This window comes from Corythoichthys intestinalis, chromosome 16 (assembly GCF_030265065.1).
Source record: "Corythoichthys intestinalis isolate RoL2023-P3 chromosome 16, ASM3026506v1, whole genome shotgun sequence".
Taxonomy (NCBI): Eukaryota; Metazoa; Chordata; class Actinopteri; order Syngnathiformes; family Syngnathidae; genus Corythoichthys; species Corythoichthys intestinalis.
In genome coordinates this window covers 1,094,117-1,114,479 of record NC_080410.1, presented here as the reverse complement: position 1 = coordinate 1,114,479, position 20,363 = coordinate 1,094,117, and the positions used below count along the sequence as shown (strand labels likewise).

Genomic DNA, 20,363 nt, shown 5'->3' with positions numbered 1-20,363 from the left:
CGGCCGGCTGAATCTCGTGAGTGCTTCGGAAGTGATCCAACGTTTGGCGCATATTGCAAAAACAGGACATACTACGGTATAAATTGGTTGCAAAACGCAATGGCGATCGCCTGTTATCTCACATTTTGTGGATTTCGGGCTCCTGTACTTGTTACATCTGTGCGCAACAGTGCAACCAGTGCAATCTTTTTTCGAGCCTTGTCCTTTGCTTGCGATGGAACCTGCGCGAAAAGAGCGATCCTCCCCTGTATGGGAACATTTTGATTTGATTGCTTTCAATAAGGTAAGGGAGAAAAACTACTTTAATATAAATGTGAGTGTGTGTGTGTACCTATCTGAACCAAACATCAACAGAATGAACAATCCATTAGTGTACTGGGAGGCACAAAAGAATACCTACCCAAATTTATATAAACTGGCACTCACATTTCTCTGCACCCCAGCTTCATCTGTGCCTTGTGAAAGAATATTTTCTAAAGCTGGTGAAATATTTTCCAAAAAAAAGAAACTGTTTAAAGCCAGCCACTGTGGGAAAGCTATTATTTCTAAATAAAAATGAATAACAAATTACCCTTAGCACTTGATGTATTTTGTTCACATACTAAATTACTAACACAAGCACATTCATATCTTTGTCTTAAGCAAATAGCCATTGAATTCTTAACAATGTTGACCTCTTGGGCTTCTAGACCACTTGATGGCGCCATAGGGTAAATGAAGCACCATGAAGCTTTGCTACATGTGCAAACCAATTGGCTGCAAAGCTTCATTGCTTCATGAGGCTTCATTTGGCCATCACTACCTGGCTTCAGGTTTCATCCATGGTTTTTGAGACAATAAAATACAGAGAAACCATGAACTACTGGAGAATGTGGGCATCGATCCTACTACCCCTCGTACACTAGATGAGCGCTCTACCACTTGAGATAATTCCCCCACAAGCACATGATTCCAGGGACCAATGCTATTGTCAGTGCAACACACGGACGCAGTTGGCGTAGGTCACTACCATTCCTCTGACATCCAACATAAAGAAGTGATGAGGTGACTGAGTGGTTAAGGTGATGGATTGATAATCTGTTGTGTTCTACACGCATTGGTTCAAATCCCATCCTCATCTTATTCTAACATTTCCTATCCCATCCTCATCGTATTCTAACATTTCCTACTTGGTGATTTATCTGGCTTGAGACCAATCCCGTCAGGGCAGACTAAAGTGAAACAACTGCAAGTGCTCTAATTTCTGCTTTGTCCCTCTGCGCCATGAACCTCAACTATTCTCAGGTTTGCAAAAACACAGTAATGGGTCAAAATCTTCATAAGAGGAATTTGTTATGTGACTCCTCTCTTTCAGTGATGCTGGACACCGTGAAGTACAAAGTTAGACATTGGGCAATTGGTCATTGTGTCTTCATCTCCGGGTTCCTTTGCAATTTAAATTTAAATTTTGGAGCCCTTCTTTGTCTGATTCTGAATGTTGTTGATTCGTGATCAGTGTGGTGTTAAAAAACCCCAGAATAATTGATGCTTAAACAAAGGTGTCATACTGCCTCATCCCCTGTAGAGGGCGCCTAGTTCATGTGAGCATGTTAACAAGTGGTTGTTGATTGTACCGGTTGTTGAGCTGAGTGGCTGCAATAAAGAAGACGCTGGTCGTTCACCGCACATATTTTCTTGTCGTTCTTGCCTGAGGAAACTATATGAACTTTAAATCTGTACACAACAGAAAACTGGCGACGAGGATGGGAATTCCTCTTGGTAAGAAGAGTTTCTGTTGAAGTAAATTCCGTTGAGACGAGAAAAAAGAAAGTGCGTGTCAAGATGGCGACGGCGTTCGGTAAAGGTGAAGACCTTGCCTTTGATGAAAGTGAAGAATGCTTTGAGGCCTATTTGGAAAGGCTAGAACAGTTCTTCGTGGCAAATGACTTGAAAATAGACGATGGCCGAGCACGAGCAGTGTTTTTGACCGTGGTGGGAAAAAAGAACCACACGCTGCTAATGGACTTGTGCGCACCGTCGAAACCAGCAGAAAAGAAATTACAAGAGCTAATTGAGCTCATGCGAACGCATTTTGTGCCGAAGACAAACTTTATCGCAGAAAGATACAAGTTTAATACAAGAAACCAGCGAGAAGATGAATCCATAAGTGAGTACATGGCAAAGCTAAGAAAGTTGGCTGCCACATGTAAATTTGGGACATTTCTGGATGACGCTCTCCGAGATAGATTTGTGTGTGGAGTGAAGAGTGCGGAGCTACGTGACCGTTTGCTGAATTCATCTCACACTAAAGACTTAAGCCTTGCAGCAGCATATGATATGGGACTGGCTTATGAGGTAGCGAAACAAAATGCCCAGCAGTGGTCCCAGAAATCATACAAAGCAAATGCTATCTCCAGGACGAGCCCTGTGAAGAAAGATGAGCGCGGAAAACCGTGCTACCGATGTGCAGGACAAGGACACTTGCCATCTGAGTGCAGGTTTAAAGATGTTGACTGCAGGCTGTGTAAGAAGAAAGGGCACATCGCTAAAGCATGCAGGTCCCAAAATCAAGAAAAAAAGGACAAGCCAACAAAGTGGACAAAACACATGGATGCCAGGATGCAGCTGAGGAACAGCAAGGAACACGATGAAGTGGACAAGTCCTGGACCAAGCAGACCAGACCACCGGAGGAGCAGCCAGCCCAAGTCAAGACTTCAGAGAAGGAGCGTCCCATCAAACCAGCTGACTCGCAGCCTCAAGCCCTGAAGGAGACGGCCGAGCCCAAATCAGGATTTGTTGAGGAGTACCGGGCAGGTAACATCAGCGATGTAGAACTTTTCTCAGTAAAAGCTGATGGTGAGGACATTGACTCTGAAAGTGACACTGTAAAACCTTATTATGTGTACCTAAGGGTGAATGATAAAAGGTTAAAAATGGAGGTAGATACAGGGGCAGCTGTTTCGGTGATTTCAGAAAGTCTGTATAAACGCAGGTTCAGAAAGCAGAAATTAATGCCATCAAACTGTATTCTGAGAACATACAGTAAGCAATCGCTGAGTCTAAAAGGGAGTATTTCTGTGACAGTTAAATGCAATAAGATCACATGCGTACTTCCCTTACTCGTGGTCGAAGGTAATGGTCCAGCGTTATTGGGAAGAGACTGGATAAAAATGTTAAAATTGGACTGGTCATGTGTAAACCGGGTGGCACCCCAGAGTTTTGAAGAACTTTGTGATAAATACCCAGAAGTGTTTGAGCCCAGCTTGGGTAAAGTGAAAGGAATCAAAGCAAAATTACACGTGTTGCCAGGTGCGATTCCAAAGTTTTGTAAATCACGCCCAGTGCCTTATGCTCTCAGAGAAGCGGTAGAAGTGCAACTGGGAAAAATGGAAGCTGATGGAGTTATTACACCTGTCAGTTATAGTGAATGGGCGGCACCTACTGTAAATATTCCAAAAATGGATCAGACAGTCAGGATTTGTGGGGATTATAAAGTGTCTATCAACCCATGGCTTGAAGTAGACCAATATCCCATTCCCAAACCAAGGGATTTATTCACAAAACTTGCAGGAGGTGAGCGATTTACTAAACTTGACCTATCACAAGCGTACCAGCAGGTGGAGCTGGAAGATAGTTCCAAACAGTATTTAACCATAAACACTCATAAGGGACTATATCAAGTGAACAGACTTCCATATGGTGTTGCTAGTACTCCTGCCATATTTCAAAAATTAATGGATCAAGTGCTACAAGGCATGGATGGTGTCATTTGTTATTTAGATGATATTCTGATTACTGGAAAGGACAATGACACACATTTGATACATTTGGAGGAGGTTTTAAAAAGGTTAAAAAACCACAACCTAAAGGTAAAAAGGGAGAAATGTGCTTTCTTTCAGCACAGTGTGTCTTATTTAGGACATGTGATTGATGCGGAGGGTATACACCCAATCCAAGAGAAATGTGAGGCGATAGCGAACGTAGCCATGCCCACTAATACAACTGAACTAAAGTCATTCTTGTCATTGTTGAGTTATTATGGCAAGTTTATTCCTAACTTATCAACCATAATCTCACCAATGACAGGATTACTACAGAAAGATGTCAAATGGGTGTGGTCAGAATCCTGTCAAAAAGCATTTGAAACTGCTAAAAAGCAGTTGCTCTCAAGCAAAGTGCTTGTGCATTATAACCCAGACCTGCCACTCATACTTGCCTGTGATGCATCCCCTGTAGGGATAGGTGCAGTGATTTCACACAAAATGACAGATGGTAGTGAAAAACCAATCATTTTTGCTTCTCGTATGTTAACCAAAGCAGAGAAAAACTACTCACAAATTGAAAAGGAAGCATTAGGCTTGATTTTTGGAGTGATCAAATTTCATGAGTATCTTTTTGGTCATATGTTTACTTTGGTAACAGATCACAAACCCCTACTGAAGATTTTAGGTCCGAAAACGGGAGTACCTCCTTTAGCCGCAGCTAGGATGCAGAGGTGGGCTCTCATATTGGCCGCTTATACTTATGAGATACAGTACAAACCTTCAGGACAACATGGAAATGTAGATGCTCTATCTCGATTGCCAATTGCAGACAAGAGCTTTCCAGAGTCAAATCCGATTTTCAGAGTGACTTATTTAGACTGCCTACCAATCACAGCAAAAGATGTTGCTCAGGAAACAGACAGGGACCAAGTCCTCGCAAAAGTTAAGCATTATGTGATGACTGGATGGCCTAAACACATTCCTGATGAGTTGTTACAGCCATTTGTAAAACGCAAGTTTGACTTAACTGTTGAAAATGACTGTATACATTGGGGTTTCAGAGTGGTTATCCCAGAAAAACTGAAAAGCAGATTATTATCAGAGTTGCATGAAAGCCACTGGGGAACAGTTAAGATGAAAGCTTTATCTAGAAGCCTATTTTGGTGGCCAACTCTTGATGATGATATCGAAATGATAGCCAATCAATGTGACATTTGTAAACAACAGCGTAACATGCCAGCCACAGCACCTGTACATACATGGAAATGGGCATCAGGTCCATGGGAGCGAATACATATTGATTTTGCAGAGGTCAATAAGCAGATGTTTTTGGTGGTAATGGACGCTTACGCTCGTTGGCCAGAAATAATCCACATGCAAACTATTACAGCCAACAGAACGATTGAAGTTTTGAGAGATCTGTTTGCATCTTATGGTTTACCAAAAGAAATTGTGTCTGACAATGGGCCACAATTTACTTCAAGTGAATTTGAGGCTTTCCTTGCCCTGAATGCAGTGAAACATATTAAATCGCCAGCTTATCATCCAGCCTCAAATGGTTTAGCTGAGCGGTTGGTTCAAACCTTTAAAAGGTCATTGGCAAAAGGAAAAGCTCAAGGTAACATGACTTTACAACATTGTATTGCCAATTTTTTGTTTAGTTACCGAAACATGCCACATACAACGACCAAGAAAACGCCAGCCGAGCTATTCTTGAAGAGACAGATTCGTACTAGAATTTCACTGGTTAAACCAAATGTGCCTCAATTCAATCAGCCAAACAGAGCATTAGGCTCTGCTACTGTTAAGAAAAAACTCCGGGTTTTCTCTGTGGGTCAAAATGTTCTGGTGAGAAACTACAGGGGAGGAGAGAAGTGGGTTGATGGTGTAATTACAGAGGTTTGGGGTCCAGTGACATATTTGGTTTCAGTTCCTGTGTATGGGAAAACTGTAAAAAGGCATGTAAATCAAATGTTGGATGCAAAAACAAAGAATGGACTACCAAAGAATTCCTTGAGTGGAACTGATGAACAATGGGACATTCAGTTTGATCAAGATGATGAGATTACTGAAAATAATCAAACTGAGGTAGAGCCTGAAGAAAGCCAGAGCTCTAGCTCTAAAGCACCTACTCCAGCTGCGAGTCCTGAACGTGTTGTTCGGCCTAAAAGAAATGTCCGTCCGCCGGATCGTTTAGACTTGTAGTATTAAGCGAGTTGCTGTATTTTGTCAACACTGTGTGATTGTAAAGTTACGGTTTCGTGTCAACAGGTTGATATTGTTTTGTTATTGTTAAAGTATTGTCATACTAAAAAGAAAAAAAAAAGTATTTCAAGCTACAGGGGAGGAGCTGTGGTGTTTGAAAAACCCCAGAATAATTGATGCTTAAACAAAGGTGTCATACTGCCTCATCCCCTGTAGAGGGCGCCTAGTTCATGTGAGCATGTTAACAAGTGGTTGTTGATTGTACCGGTTGTTGAGCTGAGTGGCTGCAATAAAGAAGACGCTGGTCGTTCACCGCACATATTTTCTTGTCGTTCTTGCCTGAGGAAACTATATGAACTTTAAATCTGTACACAACAATCAGTCAACGTGTTCTTTCTTGCATTTGGTACTTGGTGGTGTATCTGGCTTGTGACCAGTTCCACAGGTGCAAGACCAAACTGAAACAATCGCAGCTGCTCCAATTTCTGCTGCGTTCATCTGCACCATGCATTCCCAGTTTTTCTAGGATTTGCGAAAACACGGTAAAAGGTCAAAGTCTTCATTGGAAGAATGTGACTTGTCTCTTTCAGTGATGCTGGCCATCGTCAAGTACAAAGTTTGACATGGGGCAATTTGTCATTGTGTCTTCATCTCTGGGTTCCTTTGCAATTCAAATTTTAATTTTGGAGCCCTTCTTCATCTGATTCTGAAATGTGTTGATTAGTTAGCAGTCATCGTGTTCTTGCATTGCTTACTTGGCGGTGTATCTGGCTTGTGACCAATTCCACAGGGGCAGACCAAACTGAAACAATCGCAGTTGCTCCAATTTCTGCTGCGTTCATCTGCACCATGCATCTCCAGTTTTTCTCGGGTTTGCGAAAACAAAGTTATAGGTCAAAGTCTTCTTTGGAAGAATGTGGAATGTGACTCGTCTCTTTCAGTGATGCTGGCCACCGTCAAAATACAAAGTTAGACATGGGGCAATTGGTCTTTGCCTTCATCCCTGGGTTCCTTTGAAATTCAAACTATAATTTTGCAGCCCTTCTTTATCTGATTCTGAAAGTTGTTGATTAGTTAGCAGTCATCGTGTTCTTGCATTTAATACTTGGCGGTGTATCTGGCTTGTGACCAGTTCCACAGGTGCAAGACCAAACTGAAACAATCGCAGTTGCTCCAATTTCTGCTGCGTTCATCTGCACCATGCATCTCCAGTTTTTCTCAGGTTTGCAAAAACACAGTCATGGGTCAAAATCTTCATAAGAGGAATTTGTAATGTGACTCCTCTCTTTCAGTGATGCTGGCCACCGTGAAGTACAAAGTTTGACATGGGGCAATTGGCCATTGTTCCTTCATCTCTAGGTTTCTAGGCTCTTTTATAAAGGGCTGTTAGGAAGCGGCCTCTCACCTAAATTTTGGACAACGAAGTGTTCTCAAAGAAGTGTCTTTTTTTTTTCGGGATGAAAAACAAAAGAAGTGTCTTTGTTTTTGAAAAAACGAACCAGATCTGAGCCCATTTACGAGCTTGAAAAAACTATCTGGCTTCAGGTTTCATCCATGGTTTTTGAGACAATAGAAACAGTGAAACCATGAACTACTAGAGAATGTGGGCATCAATCCAATTACCTCTCGTACGCTAAACGAGCGCTCTACACCTTGAGCTAATTCACCCGCAAGCGTAAGATTCCAGGGACCAATGCTACTGTCAGTGCAACATACGGATGCAGTTGGCGTAGGTCACTACCATTCCGCTGACATCCAACACAAAAAGTGTGATGAGGTGACCGAGTGGTTAAGGTGATGGACTGCTAATCCATTGTGTTCTACACCCATGGGTTCGAATCTCATCCTCATCGTTTTCTTACATTTCCTACTTGGTGGTTTATCTGGCTTGAGACCAATTCTGTAGGGGCAGACTAAACTGAAACAACTGCAAGTGCTCTAATTTCTGCTTCGCGCTTCTACGCCATGAACCTCAACAATTCTCACGTTTGCAAAACCACAGTAATGGGTCAAAATCTTCATAAGAGGAAATTGTAAGGTGACTCCTCTCTTTCAGTGATGCTGGACACCGTGAAGTACAAAGTTAGACATTGGGCAATTGGTCATTGTGTCTTCATCTCCAGGTTCCTTTGCAATTAAAATTTTAATTTTGGAGCCCTTCTTTGTCTGATTCTGAATGTTGTTGATTAGTGATCAGTCATCGTGTTCTTTCTTCCATTTGGTACTTGGTGGTGTATCTGGCTTGTGACCAGTTCCACAGGTGCAAGACCAAACTGAAACAATCGCAGTTGCTCCAATTTCTGCTGCGTTCATCTGCACCATGCATTCCCAGTTTTTCTAGGACTTGCGAAAACACGGTAAAAGGTCAAAATCTTCATTGGAAGAATGTAGAATGTGACTTGTCTCTTTCAGTGATGCTGGACACCGTGAAGTACAAAGTTAGACATGGGGCAATTTGTCATTGTGTCTTCATCTCTGGGTTCCTTTGCAATTCAAATTTTAATTTTGGAGCCCTTCTTCATCTGATTCTGAAATGTGTTGATTATTTAGCAGTCATCATGTTCTTACATTTGTCACTTGGCAGTGTATCTGGCTTGTGACCAGTTCCACAGTTGCAAGACCAAACTGAAACAATCGCAGTTGCTCCAATTTCTGCTGTGTTCATCTACACCATGCATTCCCACTTTTCCTAAAGCTGGCGAAAAAAAAAGTAAAAGGTCAAAGTCTTCATTGGAAGAATGTAGAATGTGACTTGTCTCTTACAGTGATGCTGGCCACCGTGAAGTACAAAGTTTGACATGGGGCAATTGGCCATTGTTCCTTCATCTCTAGGTTCCTTTGAAATTCAAACTAACATTTTGGAGCCCTTCTTTATCTGATTCTGAAAGTTGTTGATTAGTTGGCAGTCATCGTGTTCTTGCATTTGTTGCTCGGCGGTGTATCTGGCTTGTGACCAGTTCCACAGGTGCAATACCAAACTGAAACAATCGCAGTTGCTCCAATTTCTGCTGTGTTCATCTACACCATGCATTCCCACTTTTCCTAAAGCTTGCGAAAACACAGTAAAAGGTCAAAGTCTTCATTGGAAGAATGTAGAATGTGACTTGTCTCTTACAGTGATGCTGGCCACCGTGAAGTACAAAGTTTGACATGGGGCAATTGGCCATTGTTCCTTCATCTCTAGGTTCCTTTGAAATTCAAACTAACATTTTGGAGCCCTTCTTTATCTGATTCTGAAAGTTGTTGATTAGTTAGCAGTCATCGTGTTCATGCATTTGTTACTTGGCGGTGTATCTGGCTTGTGACCAGTTCCACAGGTGCAAGACCAAACTGAAACAATCGCAGTTGCTCAAATTTCTGCTGTGTTCATCTACACCATGCATTCCCACTTTTCCTAGAGCTTGCGAAAACACAGTAAAAGGTCAAAGTCTTCATTGGAAGAATGTAGAATGTGACTTGTCTCTTACAGTGATGCTGGCCACCGTGAAGTACAAAGTTTGATATGGGGCAATTGGCCATTGTTCCTTCATCTCTAGGTTCCTTTGAAATGCAAACTAACATTTTGGAGCCCTTCTTTATCTGACTCTGAAAGTTGTTGATTAGTTCGCAGTCATCGTGTTCTTGCATTTGTTACTTGGCGGTGTATCGGGCTTGTGACCAGTTCCACAGGTGCAAGAGCAAACTGAAACAATCGCAGTTGCTCCAATTTCTGCTGTGTTCATCTACACCATGCATTCCCACTTTTCCTAAAGCTGGCGAAAAAAAAGTAAAAGGTCAAAGTCTTCATTGGAAGAATGTAGAATGTGACTTGTCTCTTACAGTGATGCTGGCCACCGTGAAGTACAAAGTTTGACATGGGGCAATTGGCCATTGTTCCTTCATCTCTAGGTTCCTTTGAAATTCAAACTAACATTTTGGAGCCCTTCTTTATCTGATTCTGAAAGTTGTCGATGAGTTAGCAGTCATCGTGTTCTTGCATTTGTTACATGGCGGTGTATCTGGCTTGTGACCAGTTCCACAGGTGCAAGACCAAACTGAAACAATCGCAGTTGCTCCAATTTCTGCTGTGTTCATCTACACCATGCATTCCCACTTTTCCTAGAGCTTGCGAAAACACAGTAAAAGGTCAAAGTCTTCATTGGAAGAATGGAGAATGTGACTTGTCTCTTACAGTGATGCTGGCCATCGTGAAGTACAAAGTTTGATATGGGGTAATTTGTCACTGTGTCTTCATCTCTGGGTTCCTTTGCAATTCAAATTTTAATTTTGGAGACCTTCTTCATCTGATTCTGAAATGTGTTGATTACTTAGCAGTCATCGTGTTCTTGCATTTGTTACTTGGCAGTGTATCTGGCTTGTGACCAGTTCCACAGTTGCAAGACCAAACTGAAACAATCGCAGTTGCTCCAATTTCTGCTGCGTTCATCTGCACCATGCATTCTTAGTTTTCCTAGAGCTTGCGAAAACAAAGTAATAGGTCAAAGTCTTCATTGGAAGAATGTGGAATGTGACTCGTCTCTTTCAGTGATGCTGGCCACCGTGAAGTACAAAGTTTGACATGGGGCAATTGGCCATTGTTCCTTCATCTCTAGGTTCCTTTGAAATGCAAAGTAACATTTTGGAGCCCTTCTTTATCTGATTCTGAAAGTTGTTGATTTGTTAGCAATCATAGTGTTCTTGCATTTGTTACTTGGCGTTGTATCTGGCTTGTGACCAGTTCCACAGTTGCAAGACCAAACTGAAACAATCGCAGTTGCTCCAATTTCTGCTGCGTTCATCTGCACCATGCATTTCCAGTTTTTCTCGGGTTTGCGAAAACAAAGTAAAAGGTCAAAGTCTTCATTGGAAGAATGTGGAATGTGACTCGTCTCTTTCAGTGATTCTGGCCACCGTGAAGTACAAAGTTTGACATGGGGCAATTGGTCTTTGCCTTCATCTCTGGGTTCCTTTGAAATTCAAACTATAATTTTGTGGCCCTTCTTTATCTGATTCTTAAAGTTGTTGATTAGTTAGCAGTCATCGTGTTCTTGCATTTTTTACTTGGCGGTGTATCTGGCTTGTGACCAGTTCCACAGGTGCAAGACCAAACTGAAACAATCGCAGTTGCTCCAATTTCTGCTGCGTTCATCTGCACCATGCATTCCCAGTTTTTCTAGGACTTGCGAAAACACGGTAAAAGGTTAGTCTTCATTGGAAGAATGTAGAATGTGACTTGTCTCTTTCAGTGATGCTTGCCACCGTGAAGTACAAAGTTTGACATGGGGCAATTAGCCATTGTTCCTTCATCTCTAGGTTTCTAGGCTCTTTCATAAAGGGCTCTTAGGAAGCGGCCTCTCACCTAAGTTTTGGACAACGAAGTGTTCTCAAAGAAGTGTCTTTTGTTTTCGGGATTAAAAATACAAGAAGTTTCTTTGTTTTTGAAAAAAACGAACCAAATCTGAGCCCTTTTACGAGCTTGAAAAATCTATCTGGCTTCAGGTTTCATCCATGGTTTTTGAGACAATAAAAACAGAAACCATGAACTACTGTAGAATGTGGGCATCGATCCCGCTACTTCTCGTTTGCGCCTGCTGCACTCTGATGTTAGAGTAAAATTACGGAGAAGTTAGGGCAAAATAAGCCAATTGGCGCTAAGCTCGCGGAAAGTTAGGGAAGAATAAGCCAATCACCGCAGAGCTCGTAGAAAGTGAGGTCACGAAAAGTAAACCAATCAGCGCAGACCTCGTGCGCAGGCGCAAATCGCGGCCTGAGCTGGTGGATATATTTCTCTTCCGTCGTGTCGTCGCTTCATTCTTCATTGCAAGTTCTCAGGACAACTGACTGCTTTAGTGAACAACGATAAGTTTGAAAATATCTTTCTCTGTTAACAGATAAATCTAATATGTCCTGTTATACTCATTAATGAACTCGTTAGAAATATTGAGTCTTGATGTCGTGAGTAGTGCCTCGTGTTCGCTGCTAGTGTCTCTTCTAACTTGTGTCCCTGTAGTTTGTCGTCGCTTCATTCTTTATTGCAAGTAATCAGAACTGCTTTAGTGAACGTTAAGTTTGAAAACATCTTCTCTGTTAACAGATAAATGTGTAATGGTCTCGTAGCTTGTGAGTAGAGTTCGTGCCTTGTGGTCGGCGGATATAAATAAGGACGTATTTCGTGAGTAGTGCCTCGTGTTCGCTGCTCGTGTCTCTTCTAACTCGTGTCACGGTTGTTTGTCGTCGTTTCATTCTTTATGCAAGTAATCAGAACTGCTTTTGTGAACGTTATGTTTGAAAACATCTTCTCTGTTAACAGATAATTGTGTAATGGTCTCGTAGCTCGTGAGTAGAGTTCGTGCCTCGTGGTCGGCGGATATAAATAAGGACGTATTTCGTGAGTAGTGCCTTGTGTTCGCTGCTCGTGTCTCCTCTAACTCGTGTCCCAGTAGTTTGTCGTCGTTTCATTCTTTATGCAAGTAATCAGAACTGCTTTTGTGAACGTTATGTTTGAAAACATCTTCTCTGTTAACAGATAAATGTGTAATGATCTCGTAGCTCGTGAGTAGAGTTTGTGCCCTGTGGTCGGCGGATATAAATAAGGACGGTTTAAATACTGATGTGGTCAAATGCTTCAAATCTAACACAAAAACACAATGGTTAAAAGTATGAGAGGGTAATGCATGCAAAAAGTATTTTTGAGGCAATGAAAAGGTACTAAAAAAGCTAGCGCGCTGAGCATTGTGTAGGTTGGACATTTCGCCGCATAGTAAGGAATTGCGGGACACCGGTTTAGCTAACTAGCTATTATAATGCGTTTATTCATACCCTTAGGATTTGGCTAACATAAGCTATTGTAATGCGTTTATTCATACCCTTGCTTTACGGAGATTGTCCTGCTGAATACAGTACATTACAAAAAAATGCGATTTTTATTAATAACATGACGTTATTACTTTATGAATTCATTCTAAATATTACTATATTTGCGTAAAAAGTTGATTATTTGTAAATTCTTTGACTGCTGAGTATAAAAGAAGAAATATAAATTAAGTGTTTAAATTTATGATTTCAAATATATCTTTAATGTTTATGGCTGTTTCCTTTCAGAATATGTATGCATACCCCGTTTTGCGCCAAACTCCTCAGGGTCAACTCCTCATGGGACCGACTGAGGAGGCAAACAGGAGTGAGGTTGCGGGGGCAGTGAGAGACAGAGCCAGGTGTAAGGAGGAGGTTCTGTCCGAGGCCACTGCCTTTGTGAGACAGAATGGAGGGGATGCTGGTGACCAGTTCCTGGTTCTGGCTCACTGCAGGATCCAGTTTGGTAAACACCAGGGCCAGAGGTTCCTGTGGCTGCTGGAGAACTCACTGGGGTATGCAGTGTATCTGGTGTGCAGCAGTATGGGGGAAGAGGAGAGGGACAACCCGCTGTCAGCCAGTAAGCACCTCTTCCTCAGCTACACCTCTCGGATCAGGGAGGTGGGGGAGGCTGTGGAGGTGTACCAGAAAAAACAGGCAATGCGGCAGGAGGCCCAGAGGACTGGGGACACTGGATGTCTGATGATTGAGTTTGGTGACTTCAAGGGCAGGTCCATGAAGGAGGTGTATGAAGACCCAAGCAAGGAGGCTCAGGCTCTCATTTCCTACCTGAAGAAGGCAAAGGCCAGGCCCAACACCAACATGGCCCTCTTCCAGGCATACGTGCTGAAGAGACAGGCTCCAGCTCAATGTCCCCACCACTGCTGCCTCTGCTCCACCTGCTGCCACTCAGAGCAGGCAACCGCTGGCTGCCTCTGTGAAGGCCCTGTTGGCTCATGGGACACATCTGTCTGCTTCACAGCTGGCAAAGAAGCTAATGAGTCCAGCCAAACCCTGTAAATATTCAGGTGATGTGCAGGTATTAAAGTTATTCCTATATATATATGTACCTAAAAAGGCATCTTGTTTTGAACAACAGCTGCAGAGCCACGTTGCCCATCTCCGTCTCAGCGCGCAGCCCGAAGACGTCTCTTTACCTGTGGTGAGCATCTAGTGCAGGTCGATGTGTGCAGGTGTGATGGTGACATTTGCTTCATGCTTTGTGTTCTACGTTTTTACAGATAGAGCTGCTGGGGATTTTTTTGACGAGGTAGATGACCAGGAGATGGTGATAGCGGCCTCACAAGCAGAGGAACAACTTTCTCAAAGTACGTAAATCTCAAACAATGTTTTACAAACAATTTTGTGGTAATATATTGTAATTATATGTATTTCTTGATGTATTTCTTTATTTATACAGATAACTGGCACTTGGCAAATGCCAGTCCCCAGTCAAAGAAAAAATGATATTTAAAGGTGTATGTATGTGAACTGTTTTTATATCATTGTTTATCCCAATCATAGACTGAAGCCCATTCTTGTCATCTTGCATGTTCCCCGCTGCCCCCGGAATAATTTGTAGGTAGAGACACTCAGAGACTTTAGTGCTTCACACTTGACTGATCCCGTTTTCCTTTTTCTGCTTGCATATTACCGAATGGTGGTTGGGTCATTTTCACTGCTTCCTTCGACAACACCATTATCCCATTATCATGTTGCCTTTCTAATCATCCATGCTATACAACTAACATTGTAACAGTGGCAGTTGTTTAACAGTGCAGAAAAAGGCACGCATTGGCAATCTCCATGAAACTAACGCTTTCTTTTTACGCTCCAGGCACTGCTGAGCCAGTTCCAGCCCCTCCTCCTCCAGTGGTGTGGACTCCTGTGTCCCAGCCACCTGCAGAACTGCCGAGACACTGGAAGGAGCAGCTTCCTTTATTCCAGCAGGACTGGATTAGGAAGGCTCTGTTCAGGGCCAATACAAATACAGGGAAGCTGGAGCTGATGCCAAATCCCGTATTCTGGTGGTATCCCCCCCAGCCGCCGAATGTCTTCACCCAGCCTCCTGCCTTTCCTGACGTCTTCTTCTGTCGCCCTCTGTTTCTCTGGATGCCGCTGATGATGTGGTCCATTCCACTCGTCTGTGTCCAGCCAGCCTGCAATAACCACAGGCTGACAGCAGCTGGCCTTTATCGCACTGTGCGCAAGGTCCTGGACATAGATGGGTGGTATGACATGGCCACGGAGTATCTGGAGTGCAAAGGATGCAAGAAGAAGTACCCGGCCTGGTCTGACGACATCCTGGCACAGCTCGACATGGGGCACCGCAGAAAATTCCCCGCCATTCTGACATACAGGTATGAAATATCAAGAATAACAGCAATGTGCTATAACGTGCTTGTGGTGTATAAAATAGAATGAATGCATTGCTTTAATAAAGTTAAACAATAAAATGTGACATTGACCAGAATGATACGACTCTCTGTAGGTACTCGTGTGATCACCGTGTGGTCATAATGATGCGGGAGCGGACCCAGGGCAAGTGTCACGCAGCTTTACAGAAAGCTGCAAGAAGAGCACAGTGCAGCGTGGACACGGTGCACACTGGAGTACCTCACTGCCTGCGAGCCCTTCGCCGACTCCTCCATGACTGAGCCTCCAGTTTTCGCTGCACCCCCGCCACTCCCACCACTTCCAAAACCCAAGTGGCTGTTGTCTGTGTACGCCAGGGACGTCCTCTCACGGCTACCTGAGGTCAAAGCCAAGATAACCTCCGTCTTTGGCTCAGTCCTCAAGATGGACTCCACCAAAAAGGTAAATTAAAAAACTGAGTTTTAAAAATGATGTGAATGCTTTTATTTTTGTTATAGTTGCTCATTTGACATGTTTTTCATATAGGTTCCCAAAAAACTGGCTGGAGCAGCTGCTCACACTGCTGGCTGGTGCACAAACGTGGACAACGAACACGGCCAGATTCTGGTGTCAGTGCTCACGGCTGCAGAAGGGCACGGACTGCGGCCCATGGCAGCAGGTCTGGTGAGGAGGTACAGGGAGGCGGGAGTGGCACCACCCGCTATCCTGTATGTGGACAGAGACTGCTGCACTCCACATGCACAGGGACAGTCGCTGGTCAGGGCCACGTTTGCTGAGTGGGATGAGCTCCAAGTGCATCTGGACATCTGGCACTTCATGAGGCGGTTTGCTGCAGCCGTCATCACGGAAGCCCATCAGCTCTACGGCATCTTCATGGCTCGACTCTCCAGGTGCATCTTTGAGCTGGACCCAGAAGATGTCACTGCTCTTCGGCTGGCCAAACAGGGGGAGCAGCAGGCCAGAGGAGCAGGTCCAGTCTCAGAGAAGGCCCTGGACAAGCTGATCAGCAGGAAGGAGTTGGCACTGCACTGCCGCAAGAGGACCAGAGACGTGGAGGAGACTACCTGGAGGATTAAATCACTTATTGATGAGATGGACAGCGAGAAGGGGGGGGACACTCTGTGTGTACCACTGCTGGACCACGAGCGTATCCAACAGGTCTGGATAGACCAGCAGAGGCACATCACCTGTATTCAGGACCCAGAGGACTTCCCTTTGTACATGAAGACAGGGTCACTGAAGAAGGGTGGTGTGGAGCTCTGCTGCTATCGCTGTGCTCGTGGCTCCACCTCATTGGAGTCCTTCCACCTCCATTTGAACCGCTTCATCCCTGGTGGGTTATTACGTACTTTCAAGCAAACTGCTGTATTACAGTAAATCATTTTCACTCCTAATACAGACCATATATTTTCTTTGTTTAACCTGCAGGGACCAGTGCCAGTGACACTCACTTCCAGGCCTATCTCCTGGAAGGTCTGATGCGCTGGAACCAGGACAGAATGGAGCATGCAGTGACAGTGACGGGGAAACATGAGTTAAGGACCTATGACAGCGCTGAGAGGGAGGCCATGGACTGGCTCAGCCGCAAGGTCCTGAAGAAGTCCTTGGACGAGTGCTTCCAGCGTCCAGGGGCTTACACAGGCAAGAATAATTCTTGTTAACTCAGACATTTTTGGAAAATTGTAGCAAAATTATTTTTATTGCTGAACAATTGTCATGACAGCAATTCTAAACCAGGTGGAAGGTCAGGGGTTTTCTGATCGAAGTAGCGTTATTACTGAATAAAACTACTAAACTGCAGCCTTAGATTCTTTGCCTGTCTTCATACCAGGTTGCTGCACTGTAGTTGAGGGAAAAGTGTAGATGTCATCTTCACAATGTAATGAAGTATAAGTAGAAAGTTTTCATTTGTATTCATTACTCAAATGTATTCAATAAATGTATTTAATATTAAATTGTAATATTTAATACATTTTTTCAAACACTTGATTGATCTTGGGTTTTTTTGGGTTTTTTTTTTTTATGTGTTTCTGCAGGGGAGCTTCTAGGCATGGAATACCTGTACAGTCAGACTGGTAAATCCCTTACTGACATGGAAAACCCGGAGGATGAGGATCGACTGGTGGAGCAGATGGACGATGAGGAGGTGCAGGACGAAGGTTTTCTGGAGGAGGAACCTATCGACTTGACGGTGCCTGTCCTCTATGACACCATCGAGACTGTCCCACAGCCATCCACATCCAGTCAAGGGCTGCCTCCACCGAAGTCCCCTCCCCAGCTTCGTGTGCCCTTCCCCCTGCAGCGTTCTCTTCAGCGCCCTAACGAGCCTCCTCTGCACTGCCCTGTTGTGCCATGTGCTGCCTCTGATCCTACCACATCAGCTGGGTCCAGTGCTGCAGACCAGAGTCTTGTAAGTTGACTGATCATTATTAGTCTCTATTTGCTTTGACATGCTGTGTGTTGTATTGAATTTCCCTTCAGTATTTACAAGTATTTTTCATTAATTTCATATCATTTGTTGATTAATTGATATTTCTACGCAGGCTCCAATTCATGGACCTGATGGCGTACCTGGCTGGGATAAGGTCCAGGACTTGGCTGAATACCTGGTGTCCCTCCATCAGGCACGCTACCTGGACGAGCAGCAGATCACCGAGGTCGTCCGCCTGTGGACTGCGCTACCTGAAGGGGACAAGCGGAGGATCCACTACCAGCCCAGACACCAGCCCAAGCTGGTCCACGGACGCTACAAGGCCCCAAAGAACACAGGAACGACACCGGGTGTGGACAGTGTGAAGAGGTGCCTGATTGGTCATCCAGGAGGGCCAGCACAGTGGCCCAGCTCCAGCCGCTTAGTTGAGACTATGTGCATCAAGCTGTGTGCACTACACAAGTCTCCAACTAAAAAGGATGGAGTCCGCCTTCCTCGTTGGACCAAAGTGCTCAATGACTACCACCACATCCGAGACCTGGTGCTGAACTGCCACACCCTGATGGAGGCCACCTCTCTTCAGCTTTTTCTGCTGAATCAGAAGACTCTCACTCAGTGGTAAGCACAATGTTTGTTTTTTATATTGACATTTATATAAAAAGTTTAGCAGTCATTTGTAATGTTTACATTTTATGGCTGTAGGTTTAATCGACGGGAGAACTCTCAGGAGCAAAGTGTCCTTTCCCAAGGCCTTGTTTGTGAGGACCGCATCGCTGTGGCCAGCTCACAGCTTCCTGCTCCACAGGAAAGGATGGATAAGCCTCCTTCCACATCTGGGCCCCAGCACGAGTTCGTCCTTCCTCCAAGTAGGGCGGGACAGGCTCCCAAGTTGCGGCCAGGTAGACGACCTGCTAGTGTCACTGTCGTGCAGCCCATCGCTCCAGTACCTCCTCCTGCTCTCCCAGCTCCTGCATTGCCGCCCCAGATCATTGTTTTAAACCCTGGTTGGTCCCTAGCTGCTCCTGTCCGGGCTCAAACTCCTGTTGCCCCAGTGGCTCCTGTGTCCCGCCTCACAGTGAGGAACAAGCGGCGCAGGGAAGAACAGGAAGCCAGTGGAGTCCAGAAAAGAAGATATGTCCGTGAAGTGGCAGTTAACAAGTGCTCAAAGTGTGGGCAACCCAAAACTAAGGAGTTTGGACACAGCCGCTTTGGCAGGGCCACTTTTTGCCTCAGTTCGTCAGGAGGCAAATCTTTAGAAGTGTGGCTGAATGAGCAGCGCCGGCAGAAAGAACTGCGAAACCCGCCCCCTTAAGGAAAATCTGGATGAACACACTTCTAAATAATGTACAATAAACTGTAAATATATGAACCTGTTTATCCCAATAAAGTTTCATTCTATTATCCTTTTTCCCTGTATATAGTTTTTATTTACCCAAATGTTCATTAAGGCAAGAGTCTTATGTCTTGCATAATGTTTTGTAAATAAATACTGACTCATTGATGCCAAGGTTTCAAAGGCATATGCAAATAAGGTTGCACTTTTTAATGTAATAACAAAGGAGGCGAATGTGCTCCTTTTCTATTGGCATGACAATAAATAAAACCATTGTATACATCGAGATGGCGCTAAACAACATATTTGTCAAGTAATACAAAGTAATACCGGGCATGAAACATGAAATTGTAGAAATCAACGGTGGTCTAATCATTTTTCTATGACTAATGACAATAAAGGGTTATTCTAATGAATGGAAAGCAAATCAAATGGGCAAAATAATTCAAAAATACTTTTACTAAGAGGTAAATTTCTATCCAGGAATCAACTGAAACAAGGGTTGTTGTTAACACTTGTGTATGTAAATCTGATGATGGTAGATTGTTTTCTTCTTGGAGCTGAAATGCGTGTGTGGCACAATCTGAATGTTCGAAAGTGAAAGAAGGTGCTCTCCACGAGACGGATACATTGCGGAAGGGTGACGTGTAAGAACGGCACGTGCACCCAGGGTTGTACGCCGAGGGTCGCGGGTTCGACGCAGCCCCGCGGCGCGCTCGTTTCGACCGATCCGCGAAATGGGGTGCGCCGAAAAATTCCCTGGGCGCCCCCCGTCTGTCGCTGCGGGAGAAAGCGGGCCGCCGCGTGGCTTTTCCGCCGCTCCGGCGCGTGCGGGGAAGGTCAAAGATTGGGCCCCATCCTACGCTAAAACGAGCGCTCTACCACTTGAGCTAATTCCCCCGCAAGCACATGATCCCAGGGACCAATGCTATTGTCAGTGCATCATACGGATGCAGTTGGCGTAGGTCACTACCATTCCCCTGACATCCAACACAAAAAAAAGTGATGAGGTGACGGAGTGGTTAAGGTGGTGGACTGCTAATCTATTGTGTTCTACACGCATGGGTTCGAATCCCATCCTCATCGTGTTCTTGCATTTCCGACTTGGTCGTTTATCTGGCTTGAAATGAATTCCGTAGGGGCAGACTAACCTGAAACAACTGCAAGTGATCTCATTTCTGCTTCGCGTTTCTGCGCCATGAACCTCAACTATTCTCAGGTTTGCAAAAACATAGTAATCGGTCAAAATCTTCATAAGAGGAATTTGTAATGTGACTCCTCTCTTTCAGTGATGCTGGACACCGTGAAGTACAAAGTTTGACATGGGGCAATTGGTCTTTGCCTTCATCTCTGGGTTCCTTTGAAATTCAAACTATAATTTTGCGGCCCTTCTTTATCTGATTCTGAAAGTTGTTGATTAGTTAGCAGTCATGGTGTTCTTGC

The 20,363-nt window shown here is 44.2% G+C and overlaps 1 protein-coding gene and 2 non-coding genes across 3 annotated transcripts; all 3 read left to right on the top strand.

Annotated features, from left to right (window-relative positions):
- Window positions 1-1,821: 1,821 nt before the first annotated feature.
- LOC130904346 (uncharacterized) lies at window positions 1,822-13,800 on the top strand. The gene is made up of 2 exons (XM_057817055.1): window positions 1,822-4,608; window positions 13,030-13,800. The coding sequence occupies exons 1-2, from the start codon at window positions 1,822-1,824 to the stop codon at window positions 13,798-13,800; spliced, it is 3,558 nt and encodes a 1,185-aa protein (XP_057673038.1).
- On the top strand, window positions 7,721-7,802 carry trnas-gcu (transfer RNA serine (anticodon GCU)). The gene has a single exon. It is a non-coding gene; the product is annotated as a tRNA-Ser (tRNA).
- Window positions 13,801-19,924: 6,124 nt separating the features above from the next.
- trnas-gcu (transfer RNA serine (anticodon GCU)) lies at window positions 19,925-20,006 on the top strand. Its single transcript has one exon. It is a non-coding gene; the product is annotated as a tRNA-Ser (tRNA).
- Window positions 20,007-20,363: the final 357 nt, after the last annotated feature.

Excerpts from the sequence above, each read along its gene's own strand:
- LOC130904346 (XM_057817055.1), top strand. The coding sequence starts at position 1,822 with ATGGCGACGGCGTTCGGTAAAGGTGAAGACCTTGCCTTTGATGAAAGT. Across the intron at positions 4,609-13,029 it reads AGTCAAATCCGATTTTCAGA|AATATGTATGCATACCCCGT; the intron begins GTGACTTATTTA and ends GTTTCCTTTCAG.